Source organism: Canis aureus, chromosome 16, assembly GCF_053574225.1.
Source record: "Canis aureus isolate CA01 chromosome 16, VMU_Caureus_v.1.0, whole genome shotgun sequence".
In the NCBI taxonomy this organism is placed as follows: domain Eukaryota; kingdom Metazoa; phylum Chordata; class Mammalia; order Carnivora; family Canidae; genus Canis; species Canis aureus.
This window is the reverse complement of record NC_135626.1, coordinates 26,967,441-26,988,353: the sequence shown is the minus strand read 5'-3', so window position 1 is coordinate 26,988,353 and position 20,913 is coordinate 26,967,441. Positions and strand designations below refer to the sequence as shown.

The 20,913-nt window shown below is 34.6% G+C and overlaps 1 protein-coding gene across 3 annotated transcripts in view; it reads left to right on the top strand.

Moving 5' to 3' along the window:
- Nucleotides 1-20,913, top strand: part of CLTC (clathrin heavy chain) — a 66,874-nt gene extending 45,961 nt beyond the window's left edge. For 2 of the 3 annotated variants that reach the window (XM_077852390.1, XM_077852392.1), the window contains 19 exons: nucleotides 2,752-2,877; nucleotides 3,515-3,657; nucleotides 5,588-5,822; nucleotides 6,542-6,664; nucleotides 7,546-7,691; nucleotides 7,928-8,111; nucleotides 8,308-8,500; nucleotides 8,964-9,121; nucleotides 9,310-9,474; nucleotides 9,591-9,698; nucleotides 9,780-9,947; nucleotides 10,072-10,221; nucleotides 10,306-10,437; nucleotides 10,548-10,658; nucleotides 11,774-11,944; nucleotides 12,287-12,508; nucleotides 13,960-13,980; nucleotides 17,664-17,739; nucleotides 19,890-20,913. In XM_077852390.1, coding sequence (XP_077708516.1) covers nucleotides 2,752-2,877; nucleotides 3,515-3,657; nucleotides 5,588-5,822; nucleotides 6,542-6,664; nucleotides 7,546-7,691; nucleotides 7,928-8,111; nucleotides 8,308-8,500; nucleotides 8,964-9,121; nucleotides 9,310-9,474; nucleotides 9,591-9,698; nucleotides 9,780-9,947; nucleotides 10,072-10,221; nucleotides 10,306-10,437; nucleotides 10,548-10,658; nucleotides 11,774-11,944; nucleotides 12,287-12,508; nucleotides 13,960-13,980; nucleotides 17,664-17,739; nucleotides 19,890-20,014 — 2,757 coding nt within the window. In that variant the 3' untranslated portion in view covers nucleotides 20,015-20,913. The remainder of the gene's footprint in view (nucleotides 1-2,751; nucleotides 2,878-3,514; nucleotides 3,658-5,587; nucleotides 5,823-6,541; nucleotides 6,665-7,545; nucleotides 7,692-7,927; nucleotides 8,112-8,307; nucleotides 8,501-8,963; nucleotides 9,122-9,309; nucleotides 9,475-9,590; nucleotides 9,699-9,779; nucleotides 9,948-10,071; nucleotides 10,222-10,305; nucleotides 10,438-10,547; nucleotides 10,659-11,773; nucleotides 11,945-12,286; nucleotides 12,509-13,959; nucleotides 13,981-17,663; nucleotides 17,740-19,889) is intronic. The other variant, XM_077852391.1, reaches the window with a different exon arrangement.

Genomic DNA, 20,913 nt, shown 5'->3' with positions numbered 1-20,913 from the left:
CTTTTAAACCAGTGAGACCTGGTTCAAATTCTATTTCTGTTATTAGCTATTATTTGTTCATTCGGTATTTACCTAGCTGTTACCTCAGGCAAATTAACTTAGCCTCAGTTTTTCTGACCAGAAGCTGTGTTGATCTAGTCAGTACCTTGTATTGCCATAGGTATTCAAGTGATAACCATTGTTAATAAACTGTTGGTGGGCCTTGGAAATAAGGTAGTCAGCCTACCTATCTTTTTCTATCAAGCAAGTTTTATCATTGGTTTTAAGTTATTCATGACTTTGTGAAGGAATTTTAATTCCAGCCCAAGTTAGAGGTAAACCTTGTGTCTTATCTTCAGTCTGAGATGGGAGCTCAGTACTAAGATGCTACTATTGTATTCAACCTTTCACCCCAGTAGTAAAAATAGAACATACTAGACACTTTACTCACTTTCCTTATTGACCTGTACAATATAGCTGTAATGCTACATCTCATCATCACTGCCATTAAATTTCAGTTTGGAGATCCTAGCTGTATAATAATTGGTGTTATATGTAAACTCTGATAAGAAAAAATACTCTGATCTTGAACATTCAAGTGGCAATTCCATGTTAGCCACCAGGAATACAGAGATTGGTAGATTATAACTTTGTCTTTAAAGGAGCCTGTGAGCAGGAGGAAGCGGTTTCAGTAGCATCATTTGGCTCATGCGTTCACCCTGTAGAACTATAGCTATCCATAGAAAGCATGGAACTGTTCTTTGGACCCATGATCTGCTTTCTACTACCTTTGATCTTTTTTTTTTTTTAATAATTTTTCTTTTCTGGTTGTACTTAAACCACACTGGCCTGCTTGTTATTCCTCAAACTCCCTGAACCTTCTCCTGCCCCAGGACCCTTGCTTGTGCCCTTTTCTACTTTTTTTCTCAAATCTTCAAATCTTCATGATTAGGATTCCTTACCTTTGTTCAGATTTCTGATGAAATGTTATGAGAAAGGATGTCTCAGATTACCCTGTTTAGAATAAAATCTATTCCTATTCCATCTTCACCTCTCTCATATCCTGTTTTATTTTTCCTTAGAACACTTAATATTATAAGACGTTATTTTTTCCCACTAGAACATATGTTCCTTGAGGGAATGCTTTACTTTGTTCCTTGCTATTTCATTGCATAAGAACAGTGTCCGGTATATGGGTACTCAGTAAATATTAGTTAAGTAAGTAACATAATGTTTAAGAAAACCTCTGAATGTGTTTATATAATTTCAATTTTGTTCTTCAAATCTTTAACCATATAATAGCTAGAGGGTTAAGCTTTTTAATACATAATTTAAAATATTAATAGCATTACTCCCATGTGTGAAATCATGTGCAAATTAAGGCAGTCAAGAAAATACACTAGTGTTTGTCTACTTTTCCAATCTTAAATTTTCATTGGAAATACATTCTAGTTATCTTTACCAACAGAAACCTCAAACACCCATGCATGCATGAGAATAGAACACATAGGTAATCTTCCATTATTTTCAAGTGTATTTTCTAAGTGGTAAAGTATGTAATATTTTATGTGTATATTAAAGAGGATAAAGAAGATTAGTATATTGATCCACTAACTTTCTGATGTTCATTTAGTAGGAAAAACTTGGCTAACTGAAATATTTTGGATAGGTAGATCCAACATGTTTTAGAAATGATTGTAGTTGTTAGTACAGGTTTCCATGGTGCTAAGTACATGCTTTAGACTTTCCTTAATGTGAAAAATCTGCAGCTGGACTTCCACTTCAGATTTACAGCCATTTTGATTTTTTTTTTTTTTTCATGATTTCCCTGACTCCTAGATTTAGTTGGGTATTCTCTGAACATTTCATAGTCTAATCTTCAAATTTATGATTGGATGAGTGATGTGCACTAAACTTTAGGAACCATTTTATTTTAATATTGCAAATAATATTCTGAGTGGCTGTCATTAGGGAAAGTCTAACCTGCTTAGTTGTGCTTCCTTAATAAACTGACATAGAGGAATCATTTATTGAGGAATGTTTCACTGTGTATAAATGAATTCCTGATGGAAACTGTTATTTTTTGTGCTGTACCTTATGTCTGTGGAATGTAACAGGACATGTATCAGGTAAATGCCCAGTACAGGTCTTAGCTACCTGTCTGTACCATCTGTGTCAATCTATAAGTAGGATTATAGCTTGGTATTTGTAATGGTAAAAGTAATTGGTAATTTAAAGATGTCTTTTTCTTTTTTAAATGTGTGGTGTTTTTTGTTTTGTTTTGTTTTTTTAAATCATCATGCTGCTCCTTGTAGGCTTTATTGTAATAGTGTTAGAAGTTGGCCATATAGATTGGAATTGGGAGGGGTGAAAAAGAAATCATTAGTTTGAAATAACTATGAGCCATTTATGCCATAATTTTTATAATGTGACTATAGTTCTTATGAACTCCAAACTCAGTTGCAATGTTACTATTAATGAAAGTCCCACTGTGATGATTTTATATCCTAAGTGCCACTAGTGGCTCATAAATCTTAATTTGTTATCTTTTTTTGGTAAAGGGTGTTTTGTTCTGAGACTAAGTCTAGCTTAATAAAAATTTAATGAAACTGGGATGGGCACACACCATCTACTGGGGCATTTCTTTCTTTGAGAGAAGAGCCAAGTTTATGTGAGCCTCTCTTACCAGTGTAGAACAGCTTCTCATATTTTACATAGATTTGATAGCTCAAAAAAGGAGAAAATTAAGGCTACTTTTTGTTCTTTTTTCAGGAAGCGAAGCTAACAGATCAGTTACCACTTATCATTGTATGTGACCGATTTGACTTTGTCCATGATTTGGTGCTCTATTTATATAGAAATAATCTTCAAAAGTATATAGAAATATATGTACAGAAGGTAAGTAATATTTAAAAATACCTTATTGTAAATTTTACTTCTCACACTCTGGAAATCTTCATATCCTTTGAAATTCTGTACTACAAAATGGGAGTAGTCTGCTACAGTGCCTTTCAACTTTTTTTTTCTCCTTAGACTTCTTATTTAGATTGGAAATTTACATTCATATTAAGCCTTTAAAGCAGAACAAACTGCTATAGTTGGAAAAGTTGGATGACCTACACACTAGTTAACTTGAACCCAACCCCTGAAGTATATCCATGTAGAAGTCATAGACTCTAAAGCAGAGTTTTAAAACCATCTTAACATAGATATTTGAAACTTTACTTTGTAACTAGAGAAAAAAGAAAAACAGTTTTATTCTAATGGAGACCTTTTAATTAGTCTTCCATAGACATTCTGTGACTATAGCCTCTTTGGACAGACTGACTTTATTTAGAGCAGTCTGAGGTATGAATTAACCAACCCATACTTCCTGCTAACTTTTTCTACTAGCAAATTCAGACTCTTGGTTTATTACTGAATTTTAAAACTGAGCTTCAAAGAGGGAAATGAGTTTAATTTTTTTAAACTCCTTTTTTGCTTTGCTTGTTAATAACATAATGACTTCTTTTTTTTTTTTTTTCTTAAACCATAGGTAAATCCAAGTCGACTTCCTGTGGTTATTGGAGGATTGCTTGATGTTGATTGCTCTGAAGATGTTATTAAAAATTTGATTCTTGTTGTAAGAGGTCAATTCTCTACTGATGAGCTTGTTGCTGAGGTTGAAAAAAGAAACAGGTGTAGTACCATTTTAACCTACATAACTCCTATAAATGAGTAGTCTCTCTTAGCATGCTATTGGATAAAAAATAACAGCCTGTCATTTGCCTAAAAGCTATTCAGTAAAATGTGCGTCATAATTCCCTGGAGACCTCCAATTGAGAAGTGAAGATAGCTTGAGTACTGGAAAAAAAATCTGTTTCTAAAACATTACAGTTTTGTCATACAGACATTATTTGCGTGTTTATAATTAAAACTGTGTGGTTTGACTATATGTTTTTAATGTAAACTACATAAAAAGCCTCTTTTTAGTTAGATCCAATACCACTGTTTTAGTAACTAATTCTTCTTTGGTTAATTTTTCTCAAATGAGAGAAAAAAGTTTCCTGTGTAACTCTGGGTTAAACTGATTTATTTTGAACCTAAATGTGATAACATGAATTCTGAATTTCCAGTGGAAGAGAATAGAGTATAAGTGCTTCTAATACTGTACTATGAAGTCCTTTTTCTAGCTGGGACATTTTGATGAACTAGTGTTTAGAAAGTATTGATATAGTGAATGAGGTTGGTGGATTGGTCGAACAGTGGAAAGTTACTCTGGGTATGAAAAGATATAAGAAAACCTGTGGGGTTTAATTTTAACCTTAGTATAGGTATCCTAAAAATGATATTCATAGAATTTGCGTTTGAATATTTCAAACAGAAAAATTGTGTAAAGACAATGGAGAGATATATATACACATATATATAATACTGATTTTAAAAGCTTGAGCCTCATTTGAACTGATTATAGGTCATTACAATTTAACATTTAGAAAGAGGTTTGAGTTGAGTCTTAAATCTAATACCTGAAAACAATCTTTTGTTGTTGTTGCAAGCAAATAGCCAGAGAATTACAGTTAGACTATTTGGTCTTTAACTTACAAATTATATTATGATAAGCTAGATTAACATCTGAGTCACTAGTCTGGATGTGCTTTAGCTAATCTTTATTCTTTCGGTTGCCATGGCACATCTGCTTAGGTTGCACATGTTTATAGGATCTTGATTTTTTTTTTTTTGCCTTAATATTAAAGTTGTGTCTTTACTCTAATGGGAGTATGTTCATAATAACTATATGATTTTGATAGCCAAAATATGGCTTGTTGTTTTTCCTCTGGGTATTTTTTTTTTAATTTTTAAAAAAGTTTATTTAATCTTTATACCTAACGTGGGGTTTGAACTCAGTACCCTGAGATCAAGAATTACGTGTTCCACCAACTGAGCCAGCCAGGCACCTCCCTCTGGGTGCTTTTAATACTTAAACCAGGGTCAGGAGTGTTGGGTCATCAGGACCATTAAAACAAAAGCTATATAGCTCAGTGAAACCATGATCCTTGGTGAAGTGATCATATGACTGCTAGAATTATTAAACCCAGAGCTTCTGAAGCTACCAGATTTTGTTCCCATTGTGTATTTAGTGTACTGCACCCTTTTGCTATAGGTAATGTCTATTAATTGTGTTAGATTTGTAAGGAACCTTAGATAATCTGGCCTGTTTTCTCATATGACATTCCCATCTTCTAAACAAAATTTCTCTGAGGTCTAGATATTTTGTTTAGTATAAGAAAATAGCAATATGAATCTATAATCTCTTTTTTCTATATCCTATCTGAATAATGTAGCAGATAGATCTTGGAGATTCTAAAGATAGTCTTTTATACCTTTTGTGTAATCTTGGGCAAATCATTTCACCATCTCTGAATCGTAATTTCCCCATTTGTAGTAGAATTGTTGAGAATTCAAAATTATGTATGGGAAAGCATATTATATACCATAATACTTCTGTAATTAGCATTGTCAAGAGTTGTGTGTTTTTTTTTATAATATAGCATGTGTGGTTTTGTGTTGTTTTGTGTATATGTGTGTTTCGTTTTTTTGTTTTTGTTTTTGTTTTTTTAAATATTAGATTGAAACTACTTCTGCCTTGGCTAGAGGCCAGAATTCATGAGGGCTGTGAGGAGCCTGCTACTCACAACGCATTAGCCAAAATCTACATAGACAGTAATAACAACCCAGAGAGATTTCTTCGTGAAAATCCTTATTATGACAGTCGCGTTGTTGGAAAGTATTGTGAGAAGAGAGATCCACATCTGGCCTGTGTTGCTTATGAACGTGGCCAATGTGATCTGGAACTTATTAATGTGAGTACTATTAGTTAAATATGTATAGAGAGAAGGCTGCATTTTTAAAAACCTGTTGTATAATGTTAGATTAGTGAATTTTGAGTTTCACAGTGGCTAATACAGAACATTCCTTGTAGATGTGTGCTTTTTAAAAAAACTTTATTTGCCAATAATTATGAATTTAAAGTGGCCAAAATAGTAAATTAAGTCTGCATTCACCTATTAACATTTTAACTCCAGTAGTTTTATCACTTGTGTTCTCGTACACTCATTCTCATACATAAACATACATACACACCATACATACAAATATATGTATACATATGAGAATAGGTTGCATACCTCTTCAGTGTATATTTCCTAAGACTTAAATATTCTGTTTCATAACCACACTGTAGATACCAACTTGAGTCATCCTGACACTGATAGAATAATTTAAAAATCTGTAATATTCTAGTTTTGTCATTGACCCAATAATGTCCTTTTTAGCTTTTTTTCTAGGATTGCTTATTGAATTTTAATAAAAACTTGGTTGTGACCTACTCAAGCTTATATGTAAAAGTGATGAATTAAAAAATTATTAAAACCATATACCAGATTATATATATATTAACATACATGTATATAATATATATATATTATATATATATCATACAAAATAACCTTTAAAAGCAAAGTTAGTCTATAAGAAGTCTTTACTTTTTTACCTTGAAACTAACCTTTAATATCTTATTTAGGTTTGCAATGAGAATTCCCTCTTCAAAAGTCTTTCCCGCTATTTGGTACGCCGAAAGGATCCAGAATTATGGGGTAGTGTGCTGCTGGAAAGCAATCCTTACAGGAGACCCCTAATTGACCAGGTAAAATTGGCAATTGTGTTTAAGGCTCATCCTTTCAACTATGAATAAAACCTTTCCCATCATCATATCTATATGTACTCAAATGGATCATATTTAACTATGAGAAGTCAGTAAAAAGTAGAAGAAAATAAAATTAAACTAATATACATATATCTTGCACACATATCATAAAATGAAAACTTTTTCTTAAAGATTTTATTTTTGCGAGAACAGAGTGCACTTGAGCACAAGCAGGGGGGAGGGTAGTGGAAGAGGTAGGAGGAGCAGACCCCTTGCTGAGCAGGGGCTGATATGGGGCTCAATCTAAGAACCCTGGGATCATGACCTGGGCTGAAGACAAATGCTTAACCTACTGAGCCACTCAGGTTCCCATAAACGTTTTTTCAAAACCCTAAAATTAGAGGTTGTTATAATGGTTCTTAAATTCTCCTGGTAGAAGTATAAATAAGGAAGCAAATAAATTGAGGGTTATTTTTCATTCCTCTCCTAGGAAGCATTTCTAAGGAAAATTCCCATGTTAGATACAAAGCTTCCTGGAAAAAATATTGAAGCACCTGGGAGCCATATAATTAGCCAAAAATAGAGGAATTACTGAGTCCATATTGCCACATCTGTGTGGTTGAATTCATATGTAGCCATTAAAGTTATGGATAATATTTTAATCAGAGAAAAAGAAATTATTAGGTGATTTTTCTAAAGAACAGAAATACACATAATGTGGGTATATGTGGATTTGTGTAGAAAACCCTTCATGTTGTGAATTTAAAGGTATTTATTCTCAAGTTTTCTACCGAGATGCCAGCCTAAGAGTAGAATGTTTTCTTCATAACTACCTTGATTTTCAGTACCATTAACTCCCTGTGTATGTATGTAATCTGTAGGTTGTACAGACAGCCTTGTCTGAGACTCAGGACCCTGAAGAAGTATCAGTAACTGTCAAGGCTTTTATGACTGCAGACCTTCCTAATGAACTCATTGAACTACTGGAGAAAATTGTCCTTGATAACTCTGTATTTAGTGAACACAGGTATGTTATAAGAAGAGTCCATTGGCTATTTCTATTCAGTCTTCAGTTACCGTCTATCACTTTTGAGAAGGAACAAAGAGACAAAGATTAGAGAAAGTTGTTTGAATTCTGACTCTTCTAATACCCTCCTTTTCTAACTCTGCCCCTGAGAAAAAACTCCTCATAGCCACAGTGTTTATTCTTTATGACTGATAAGCTTTTGAAATAATGCATTCAAATTTTTGTTTTCTTAAAAGGAATCTGCAAAATCTCCTCATCCTCACTGCAATCAAGGCTGACCGTACACGTGTTATGGAGTATATTAACCGCCTGGATAATTATGATGCCCCAGATATTGCCAATATTGCCATCTGCAATGAGTTGTTTGAAGAAGCATTTGCCATTTTCCGGAAATTTGATGTTAATACTTCAGCAGTTCAGGTAGGTCTTCACATTCACAAGTTGATTCAATATTATGTGTTGTCCTGTTAGGCCTGGTGCCCAGCAAAATCGATTGCTTTGGCTATAGAAAAGCAATAAAATCCTAACTGTTTAAATGTAATTGCTATGTGGCAAGATTGATTCAATTTTATTGATTGATTCAATTTGAACCCAAATTCAAATATTGGTTGCCTAGGTCTTGATTGAACATATTGGAAATTTGGATCGGGCATATGAGTTTGCTGAACGCTGCAATGAACCTGCAGTTTGGAGTCAGCTTGCTAAAGCCCAGTTGCAGAAAGGAATGGTGAAAGAAGCCATTGATTCTTATATCAAAGCAGATGATCCTTCATCCTACATGGAAGTTGTTCAGGCTGCCAACACTAGTGGTACGACTTACTTTTATGTGTTTGTGACCTCAGAAAATGTACCTAAGCTATGATTAAGCTAAGCATTAATATTTAGGTCTATTCCGAATTTATATAGGAGTTAGATACTGCATGGTTACTTATGAAGACATTTACCACTTAATCTTAGTCCACATACAGAGAGGTTCCATTTTGTGAATTTAAAAAGGTCCATAGGGAAGATTAGTTTTCTGTTTTGAAATCTCCTAAAATTCTCATCAAATTCTAATCTTACAACCTTAAGGAAAAGGGGAATTCAGCTATTCATTTGGTCAGTGGTAATACAGAAATGTAATAGAAATTTTGCTATTTTAGATAAATTTTATTGTTTATGTTATTCTCTATGTTATTTCCTTAGAAAGGAAATAAATAGCAGTTCTCACTTGAGTGAAAAGATAAATGTTAGGATGTTAGTGTTTGAATTTATTTTCTTCTTTATACCTAGGAAACTGGGAAGAACTGGTGAAGTACTTGCAGATGGCCCGTAAGAAGGCTCGTGAGTCCTATGTGGAGACAGAATTGATATTTGCCTTGGCTAAAACAAACCGCCTTGCAGAGTTAGAAGAGTTCATCAATGGGCCAAATAATGCTCATATCCAACAAGTGGGTTTCCTATTCCGATATTTTTCAGAGAATAAAAATAAACGGTTAAGCCACTTTGTTAATAGGATCTAAACCCGTCACAACTGATGATTTCCAAGGAAAAATAATGTTTCTCAGTATTAAATTGGGTTATGACTTTAGAAAGAGGATTGAGTTTATACTTACTGAAAATAGATTGTTTGTTTCAGGTTGGCGACCGTTGTTACGATGAAAAAATGTATGATGCTGCTAAACTATTGTACAATAATGTATCCAATTTTGGACGCTTGGCATCTACTCTGGTTCACCTGGGTGAATATCAGGCAGCTGTTGATGGAGCTAGGAAAGCTAACAGTACTCGAACATGGAAAGAGGTAATCTCAACATCCATTTGAGTGAAGAATTAGGATTCTTAGAAATCTTTTTAAACTGATTGACTTAACCAGCCATGTTTATATTTGAGTTTTCATAATTGAAATTTTTGTTATAGGTCTGCTTTGCCTGTGTAGATGGCAAGGAGTTCCGTCTTGCTCAGATGTGTGGGCTTCATATTGTAGTACATGCAGATGAATTGGAGGAACTTATCAACTACTATCAGGTAATGAACAGGAGTCTTGTATTAATTGAGATCTATTGCCACAGGTAGTCTTATCTTTAATTGTGTATTTCCCTTATTTAGGATCGAGGATACTTTGAAGAACTGATAACCATGTTGGAAGCAGCATTGGGACTTGAGCGAGCTCATATGGGAATGTTTACCGAATTAGCTATTCTGTATTCTAAATTTAAGCCACAAAAAATGAGGGAGCACCTGGAGCTATTCTGGTCCAGAGTGAATATTCCTAAGGTAACCCAACCTTTTAACATTGTGAGGTAGCTCTATAGCTGTAACTGAAACCTTAAAATATCTTTTCTTTTTAAGGCTTTAGCTAGAATACAGACCCATATCTAAAGCAATTAAATCTTTCTAGGTGCTTAGAGCTGCAGAACAAGCTCATCTTTGGGCAGAATTGGTGTTTTTGTATGACAAGTATGAAGAATATGATAATGCCATAATTACAATGATGAATCATCCAACTGATGCGTGGAAAGAAGGACAGTTCAAAGATATCATTACCAAGGTGTGTGACTTCTTCAGAATATGAAGCTTCAAAAGGAGAGAGCTCATTAGGAAATAACTTACATATGGATTTTTCCCATTTTAGGTTGCAAATGTGGAACTATATTACAGAGCAATACAGTTCTACTTGGAATTCAAGCCTCTGTTGTTAAATGATTTGCTGATGGTGCTGTCTCCACGGTTGGATCATACTCGTGCAGTCAATTATTTCAGCAAGGTAATTTAAAAACTTGAGAACCTCATAGCAAGGCAGTAAGGCATATCTGGATAACTTTTGTTGAACAATAAGGATATGCTACGTTTGTAACAAAACTCTTTATTTTGAAGGTTAAACAGCTACCACTGGTGAAACCATATTTGCGTTCAGTTCAAAACCACAATAACAAATCTGTGAATGAATCACTGAACAACCTCTTTATTACAGAAGAAGATTATCAGGTAAAACATACAAATATGTTTATATGCAAAAACTCAAAACTCAGATTATGATTGAGTCACTAGGTTGATATGTTTTGGAGTAAAAAAAAAACATTATCTTTTAGGTTTGTAAACAGTAGGTACTTATATGCCTGCGATCTAAACTTAGTGTTTTCAGGAACGATAAATCTGAGCTCTAATTGTCTGTTTTGTAGAATTTTGCTTAGATCATGTCTTGGTTAATGCTTAAGAAAAAAATACTATTGTTACTTTGTCCTTAAACACCTAGATTGTACGTAAGGCTCAAAAAAGCCTTTGATCTCTTAACTAGTCTATGAAATTATTTGGTATTAAGTATATTCACTGCTTTTCTTGCCCAGTAGCATATTAGTATCTGTCTTTTAATAAACTTTCCCTTGTGAAGAATTTTGCAAACATAAAATCAGAAGTAAGATTAAGCTAGTTGCCTTTTTTCTTTATCAACATGATGGGTTCAGATCTTATACTGCTCTATATTACTAAATACCATGTTGTGTTGTATCAGGAGTTTCTCTAAAGCATAAAATCTTTCCTCCAAATTATGAATCCTCCCATTTTCATAACTATTCAAGTTCTTGATACTAAACACTTTGGAAAAAATTGTATCTTTAGAAATTTTATAGTATCTGGGACATCTGGGTGGCTCAGCGGTTGAGCATCTGCCTTTGGTCCAGGGCGTGATCCTGGAGTCCTGGGATCGAGTCCCACATGGGGCTCCCTACATGGAGTCTGCTTCTCCCTCTGCCTATGTCTCTGCCTCTCTCTCTGTGTCTCTCATGAGTAAATAAGTAAAATCTTTAAAAAAAAATTTTTTTATAGTACCTTTGAGCACTTTATTGTTACGCAGTCAGATTGAAGAACCTTGATACTTGTTCAGCTTACAACTTTCTAGCCTGACACTTGAATTTAGGCTGTCGTATTGTAATAATAGCTCATTGGTCAATTTGTATTTTATATATACACTTCATACATCATATTGATCAAGTCTTATACATTCAGTCATATACAGTAATGACTTCTTGATAAAAATGATGGAACAAATTTTAAACTAAAATGAAACTGATTTGGCATTGTATGGTTTTGTTTTGTTTTTTAAGGCTCTGCGAACATCAATAGATGCTTATGACAATTTTGACAATATCTCACTTGCTCAGCGTTTGGAAAAACATGAACTCATTGAGTTCAGAAGAATTGCTGCTTATCTTTTCAAAGGCAACAATCGCTGGAAACAGAGTGTAGAGCTGTGCAAAAAAGATAGCCTGTATAAGGTGGATAAAGGTGGTGGGGCTGGTCTGTTAAATCGAGTACTAGATGATCTGTCTTAATCCTAAAAATGGTATATTCGAAGTGATGTGGTCTGTACAAGTATAAGTATATGAGAATTGCCCTCAAGCCCCCATTTGAGGGAGATAGTAATTATCAATTTCTTGATTCTAGGGGTCTTCTGTTTATGTCAAACCTCTTAAAAAAATTTCCTTGTCTTCTTTTCTTTCAACAAATCTTCAATTTAAATGATATAACTGGGATTTATTCCCCCTATTGTATTACTTGTTTTGCCAGTTTAGTGTATTTGAGTTTAATGTTTGACCTTCATCCTTTTCTTTGAATAGGATGCAATGCAGTATGCCTCTGAATCTAAAGATACTGAGTTGGCTGAAGAACTCCTACAGTGGTTTTTGCAGGAAGAAAAAAGAGAGTGCTTTGGAGCTTGTCTTTTTACCTGTTATGATCTTTTAAGGCCAGATGTTGTCCTGGAAACTGCATGGAGGCACAATATCATGGATTTTGCCATGCCCTATTTCATCCAGGTCATGAAAGAATACTTGACAAAGGTAATGGTGCCTCTGGGTGTATTCAGAACTACTTACCTTGAGGATATATAAAATTCCATGCACAGATTTATTTTTTTCAAATGCCTTTTCTCTAGTAGAAGTGTAAGTCATTTGGTTGTCATAAAATATTTTTGTTCTCCAGAAATGTGTAATATCTGGCAAATGACATTGAATGGAAAAGGGAACTTAAACATAACTTGTCAGAATTTTTACCTCTTCATGTATTACTGAAGGTGAATAGTACTACTTCTATATTGTATGTTTGGTTCTTTTTTTTTTTTTTTTAAACATAAAGATTTTTTTTCTCCCCAAAATAAAATCTTCCTTAAATCAGTTCCTATAACTCAGTTATCCATAACTTGGTAGTGTAGATTCCCTTTGTTTGGTTGCTTCTTGACTTTAGTATGTCTGCCTGTTTCTTCTGGGGAAGCAAAATCTATATTCTTAACATCCCATTAATCTCAATATTTTGATAGCTTCATCCCCAATTTAAAAATATCCTAGCAGGTTAATAATTAACATATTACCTAAAAGTGCATTAAACAAGCTGTGGGTATAATCATCTTACAAAATTCATTTACCTATCTAGTGTTACTTTTTGATGTCATAATATTTTTTTTTTTACTCACTTGATCCTCAACAGTTAGTAGCTCTTTTACTGTAGAACATTTTAAAATGGTCCTAAAGGATCCACTTGTTAAAAGTAAAACATGCTTATTAAAATCAGTTTCACATCTGATCTCTTCAGCATGCCTGAGGAAAGGGGGGAAATGTACTATCAATGACCCCCAGTATGAATATTTCCTTAGGGTGCCATCTAAGTAGATACCATTGTGTTCCATTATAATTTTATTTATTTGAGAGAGAGAGGAAGTGAGCACAAGCAGGGGTGGGGGGTGAAGGGAGCAGAGGGAGAAGCAGGCTGGCTCTCCCCACTGAGCAGGGAGCCCACCATGGGGCTTGATCCCAGAATCCTGGGATCATGACCTGAACCGAAGGCAGACGCTTAACCAGCTGAGCCACCCAGACATCGCTCAGTTTTAATTTTTTAAGAATTAGCATTTTTGGTATAAAAACTGCTTCAAGTCCAATGTAAGAAAACTGTTGCCTTATATTAGCCATGATGAGAATAGCTTCTTTTCATATGCATAATGCCAACTTATGAGACTTGGCTCTAAGCTGCTGTTAACCGAAATGCTGTAAGTTTTACTAGCGATTAAGCTGCTTTCTTTCACACTGACTCTAGCATAAATTCTTCTGCAATAAGCTCTGAAATTTAAAAAAATATATTCTAAATTTTGCTTCCAGTATGCCCTTTATTTTCACTTTTCTCATGCCTTTTTTAGTGGTTAGATGTTTCTCCCCTAAACCTTTGTTGCTGATTCTACCTTTTTATGCTCAATATGGAATTTGATTTTTTTCTAAGCTGCACCTTCTGAATTCCTTTGCAGGTTGATGCAATAAAGGAAAAGGTGAAAGTTGATTCTTTTCCATCTTTAAGTCTGGAGGACTAAGTCTAAGAAACTTGCATGATTTTTTTTTCCTTCCTTTTCTACACTGCTGCTGCTGCTTTTTCCCCCAATAAATTTTCACTAAAGCCTCTGCAAGTCCCTTGAAACATAACTATAATAGAGCTGTAGGACATTAGTAGATGTTTGCTACTAATCGGCTAATAGGCTTTAGGAAGGGCAGGAGGCTAATCAGTAGTTGGTTCACAGTCTCTCTTAAATATATTATTAAAAACCGAGCATGGTGAGTTTCCATATTAATTACAAAGTTTCAGGAAATTTCTCTTCCCTGTCAGAATATCTGGACCATAATAGGATTTTCTTAATACTCTAAATAAATTTAAGCAGCCTCTGGTTTTATTTTGTGAGCTTGCCTGACAGTTGTTGAATTTATATATGTGTGTGTGTGTATATATATATATACATATATATATATACGCCCTAAAAGGCTTTTTGGGGTTTTTTTTGGTATTGAAGGACTGTGATCCAGTTTCTGATCTCTTGATTCTTACTAATTTTTTGCTGAAAGTAGATACAAGAGATACTAGCTGCTTCCGAAGAGACTTTCCTCATGTTTCTCCAGGTGTCCAGTTCTTATGGTGCTAGTCCATTTTCAAGAATTAAAACTTTTTTAATCATGAGAATAGCTTGCTATAATTGTTGCCAAGCAACATGGATTATTTCTGTATATAATGAAGCAATATTAACTTCTTCCTATAATAAGGCATACCTCTGAAGCTACCTAAAATTTGCTCTCTTATTCATCCGTTGGCTTGTCCAAGGTCAAATTTAGGCACCTTTTGGTTGCTGCTTCCTTCATTGGCTTGTCTCCATCCCAGTTTAACTGAAACAAACTTAATGTCTGGTATCAAATTGTTGTAGTAAAAGGGTGGGAAGGTAAAGGAGAGTTGAAACAAATTTGAAAGAATTTGGGTGGGGCACAATGCCTTGGAATCATATTTAACCAAACTGGAATCACCATTGGAACTTAAGGCAAACCTGAGTAAAATGCATTGTGTGTGAGGCCCTTCAGCAGCTAGTAAGCAAGGCAGTTAGAAAGCGTGTGTGTGAAAAACAGGTAATTGAACTGCAGTGTTATGCATTGTTTTAAATCAAGCATGTACAACAGTCATTGCAATTACATCATACTACTTTTGAAACTCTTAAATAAGCATTGCTGTGGGCTGTGTGTGTTTCTTGAGAGCCTGTATAGCAACAGTCATCTTCAGATCTCACTTCTTGCTTCAGTACTTTTGCCTTTTTTTCATGCACACATACACCAAAATAACTGACTGCATGTTAACTTTTCCTCTGCAGCATATTGCAGTCTTTGTGGAAAAGCCTTTTACATTATAGTGAATTTTTAATAGTACAGATGGAACTGAACTCAGTGACATGCTTACCTATAATTTTTCTTTTTAAATCCAAGGATCAGAAACTTTTGTTACAGCTCTTAACAAAAGCTTGTGTTCATAAAAGCCTTCTCTGCTTCTCTTTTTTGAGCAATCTAAATTGGGTCAGTAGAAACAAAAATTAGATGTTGCGATGCCAGAGGCTGTCCCATTATATAGAAAAATAAAAATTTTTTGCTTAATTTGATGCTATTCCTTCAGAGTTCTTCTCCCCGCCCCCCCCCCCCCCCCCCATGCCCAACCTATCTGTGTTCATGCCTGGGCATTGCGCTATTCCTAGCTCTTCTGAATCTTCAATATACTTCTTTAATAGGACATCTTTCTTCAACATCTGACTCAGATTCACCTCTGACATTAATGTTTAAACCTGTGTTCACTTAAGATTCTTTTCCTTAAAGTCTGGAAATGTTTTATGCAGTGGTGACTTTTTTTTGGTTGGTGTTTCATTTTTCTTCTAGTAACTTGAAAGTAATGTACACTCATACATGTATGCTTTTTTTGTATAACCTCTTGGATACTGTTTAGTTAACAAAACTCCAAATGACCCTGATGGCACAGACTGTGCTTTAAAGTATACAATTGAAAGAATTTTTTAAGTTTGAATACCAGATATTGGGTATTTTTCATGGTACTTCTACTCCATAGTTGTTTTTAATTTGATATTGGGGTAATTTCTAACACATGAACACTTAGACTATAAAATAGTAAAATAGCATGCAAAAGCAAACCAACCCATTTTCCTAGTGTAGAAAAACCACATTTTATCTGAAGGTGTCTAAGGTGTCTACCTCAACTTACTTTTCTCAAATTATTCCCTGATAAACTAGAATGAATTAGACTTATGTATAATATTTAATATGGGACAATTAAAATATGTATAAAATACTGTCCTGACCTTAATAACCTATGTGAAGACTCACACTATTTTAAATAGTTTCAAATAGAAACTAGGGATTGCTTTGACCTTTTTAGGACCCAGTCTTTATACTTTTTCACTAAAGTCTGCATGTCTTTTTTGGTGAGTAATTTTCACTATTTGCTTTACTGAGTAATATGCCATGAACATTCATTAAAAGTTTTTCCTGCACTCTGCCCCCCCATCTTACCCAATGCATTTAGGATTTTGAAAAACATGAGTAATAGATAACATCAAAATCTGAAGCTTTAGTTTTATTTCAAGTATAATGATAGACTTTTAAAATATAGTTTAAAAGACAAATATAGTTTAAAATGCATTTGGATGTTGTTTAGTAGACATCCCATAAGCCCACTATCCTAGTATGATTTCTCCCCAATTCTTTGCAGAATTACAGAACCAAATCATGTTAGTCCTGGAACAAATGTTGCAGAATATCTTAATGCAACTATATCATTATACAGACAAGGAAATTTGAGGATCAGTGTGATGGTTTGCTAGGGTCACTCAGCTAGCTTGTGGAATGACCTATGTATTCCAGCTCCTTTCTTTCACTTTTTTCTTTTTTTTTCTTTCTTAACATTTGAACTTTACAGTATTAGGTCTGATACTATCCACTTTTATTTAGAGTAGTTAGCATGTAATAGCCACTTAGTTCTTTGACTTCATTAAAAGCAAAGAAAATTCTTCCTCAAAGACATTGGGGCAAAAATTAGGCATTCCTACTACTATTTCTACTTCTTAGAAAATAGAGCATTAAAGCACGCAGCCTGTCTTTATCTAAAAAGATGGAATATGGAGCCACTTTGTGTCTTAAACTTCAGTCCACATATGTAGCAATTATCTGCAGACACTATGCACAAATGAGAAAAGATAGCTTATTCTAAATGAGTATTTGTCCAGTCATTAACTCATTTCACTTTTTTGAATATCTTTTCCTTTGGGAAGGGAAGTCTTGCCTGGTCATGAGTTCATTATTATTACCTTTGATATGGTTTAAACTTCATTTGAAAAAGTGGTTCCTTCTTGTTATTTCCCTCCCTCAGGCTGGCTGCATCCTAGCATGCCCAGTTTTAGCCTGGCGTGAGCTTTTATGGCATTTATAAATCCCTCCTTCCTGAGGGTTTATAATGACAGTGCTAAAAAATCACCTTGACTGAACTGTGAACATTGCCATTGAATTTGAGGGGGCCTGAGAATGTTCTTTAGTCTGTTTTATTTTGACAAATTTAACATACTAAGGCTTTTCCACTTTCTGCCATAAACCTAGGTTTATAATACTTTTGAGGTACTAAGTAACATTACCTGTTTTTCTCCAGGTGGATAAATTAGATGCTTCAGAATCACTGAGAAAAGAAGAAGAACAAGCTACAGAGACACAACCTATTGTTTATGGTAATCTCGCTCTCTTTTTAACCCCACAGAAAATAGTAGACAAATGTTTCATTCTTTAGGGATCCTACCTCAAAACAGAAATATAGCAAGTTTCTAAACTGTAGAAGGCTCACTGAGTTTAGGAATAATTCTGCCATCTTTTTCTGAAAATAATCTTAAAGCAGACATTGACATTGTTGATGAAGGTCATCTTAAATGCATAGACAGTACTTAAAAACAGTCACTTAAGATCATAAGTTAAATTTTCCTATTGCCTGCTCACTGATTGATTCATAAATTACTAAGAAAGAAGTATTAATGAATTCAGCTTTCAGAAGTACAGAGGTAAGAGAACATGCCAAGGCTGTCTTTAGTGTGCTTTACATAAAGAGTACATCTTTTTAAGTTCTAACCAGGGCAGAGAACTGGGTTATTTCCATTTGAGAACTTTCCAGAGAGATAGGATCTCGAAAGTCTCAGTGAATATTGAAGGCAATTTAATTTCTTCTTCCACGTGCAATTCTGAACTACTTCCTTTTCCCTTTCACTCTTGGTGAACAGACTCGTTTGAACAGTGAATTAGAAGCGTTACAACCCGGTGTTCTTTGGAGGAAGGCATAAAATTGTGACCATTAGATCTTAGCTTGCTAAAGGAAATAATAATATACAAATTATTGCGAGAACTCATTATTATAGTTAAAAAGTATATGGGGAATTTAGAGGACTGTGTAGTTTTGATAAAGTTGGAGAAGACCAATTTAAAAGTAGATTAAAGATGATTAGATTAAAGCAGGCTAAAATTAAAAAAAAACAGGCTATAAAATATTTGAGTGAGATGTTCGACATATTTGAGATAAGGAAACAGTAGGAACAATACTGCTTTGGGGACACCTATTGAATTTGGCTTACTTTCAGAGTGTTTAAATGGAGAGTCCTTCTAGGCAGTTGAAAATTTCAGTATCAAAAAAAAGAAAAAATTTCGGTATCGAGGTGAAAAGCGGTTTTTACAAACTGTTGGTTTCCAAAAAGAATTTGCTCACAATAATTTTGGTTTTCATGAAAAAAGACATGAGGTCACTTGTCTGAGAGAAACCTGATACTAGGCTTACGTTCTAGTGGAGGATTACGAATACTTTTATAGGAGAGTGGGTAGAGGTGTTGTTTTCTCCTTTTAGATAGCCAGGTTTCCTACAGGTTGTTTTCTTTATGTGATCACCATTATTTAAAATACATAAGAGTGTTGGGCCGCCTGGGTGGCTCAGTCAGTAGAGCATGTGACTTGATCCTCAGGGTTGTGATATCGAGCCCACTGTTGATGGGTAGTTTACTTAAAAACTTTTTTTTTAATGAAGTACATAAGAGTGTTAACATAGTTTTTGAAACAGTATATATGCTCTAATGTATTCATTCCCATTGCATATTTGAATATGTTTTGTTATTTTTGATTTCTCTTACTTAGTACTGGATTCTTTGCTAGATATGCATTAGGTTGCTATTTCATTACTGTTTAGATAGCTTAAATCAGAAATATTTTTAAGATTGATTGATTGATTAAGAGCTTGGATCTGGACAGGGGCTGAGGGAGAGAGAATCTCAAGCAGACTCCTCTCTGAGTGCAGAGCTTGCCATGGGGCTTTGATCCCATGACCTGAGAGTCCAGATTCAGATGCTAACCTACTCCAGGTGGCCATTTAAATTAGAAATTTAAACCTATCTTTAAAAGTTCATTTGTACAACAAAAAATAAAAAATAAAAAATAAAATAAAAGTTCATTTGTGAGAAAAACACATCTATTAAAAAATTAAGCTTTCCTGTGCTTACTATATTGTTCCCAGATACAATGTGCAAATACCAGCTAGTGATAAGCTTATTGGCAGCTGTCTTGCTCGGTCATGTGGCGCATGCCTCTGCATATTGCCTTAATGAAATAACATAGTTACTGTTACAGTTCTGCCCTCTGCCTTGAATTGTTGGCTTTTTAGGCAGAACCATTCTTAGGATGATTGTCCTGCCAAAATTGTAATAGTCAAAAGCACCACTACAAAACTCATTCTAAGTTGTGATAATGTTATTAGAGTTGGGGAGATTGGAGTGTAATCATCCTATAATGCTAACGGTTTCTCCCACCTTCCACCCCCCATCCCCTGCCCCTTCTTGTCTTTCTTGTTTAGGTCAGCCCCAATTGATGCTGACAGCAGGACCCAGTGTTGCAGTCCCTCCCCAGGCACCTTTTGGCTATGGTTATACTGCACCACCCTATGGGCAGCCACAGCCTGGCTTTGGGTACAGCATGTGAGAGAGAATGCTGATCCTGTAGTCGCCTATTTTCGTACTGAAACATCGTCTCTACCCACTTCTCAGTTTATAATGGGAAAACAGGCACATGTTCTTGTAACCTTTATTTCATGAAGGACTACTTTTTGTTTCTAACTATAAACTCGGATCACCTGTGTTAAAAGCTTATTTCACATTCCGCATCATTTTAGAATTTATTTTCAAAGGGGAATAGTTTCAATGTTTTATTCACTTGGGCTTTTTTTTCTTCCCCCTCATTCTTTGAAGAACTGCTTAATAATCTGTTGTGAAGAACCTGATTTGCACTCTGTAGTGTTTAAAGAAAAAAAAACTCTAATATTGAATCTCTTAAATTTAGTGTATGTAAACAGCTTTCGATATGTATTGTCTAAATGCATTTAAATCTCTTTTACTCAAAAGCTACAGCAAAAATACTGGTATGTGACCACGTAAGACTGTCAATGCCAACAAAGACAACACTAATCAGCATATCCTACAGTGGATTGCAGTGCTCTCCAAATTATTTGAAAAATGCATTACAGACAACTTGCCTGACTTTGAGCATAAAAGGCCCTCTAACCTATGCAGGTTTCCTCATTACGCATCTAGAAAATGCTAGTGTGTTTTTGCTCACTTCATATGTAACAGGTGCCCTTATGTTGTGCTGTATCCTGTGCTTTTTCTGTGGGACCATTCCATTCAGGAACAGAGCACCATGATTCCAATCTGTGTGTATTTACTAACCCTTCCCTGAGGTTTGTGTATGTTGGATATTGTGGTGTTTTAGATCACTGAGTGTACAGAAGAGAGAATTCAAACAAAATATTGCTGTTCTTCAGTTTTGTTTGTGGAATTTGAAATTACTCAAATTTAAAATAAATTACTGGACTGTGGAAATAA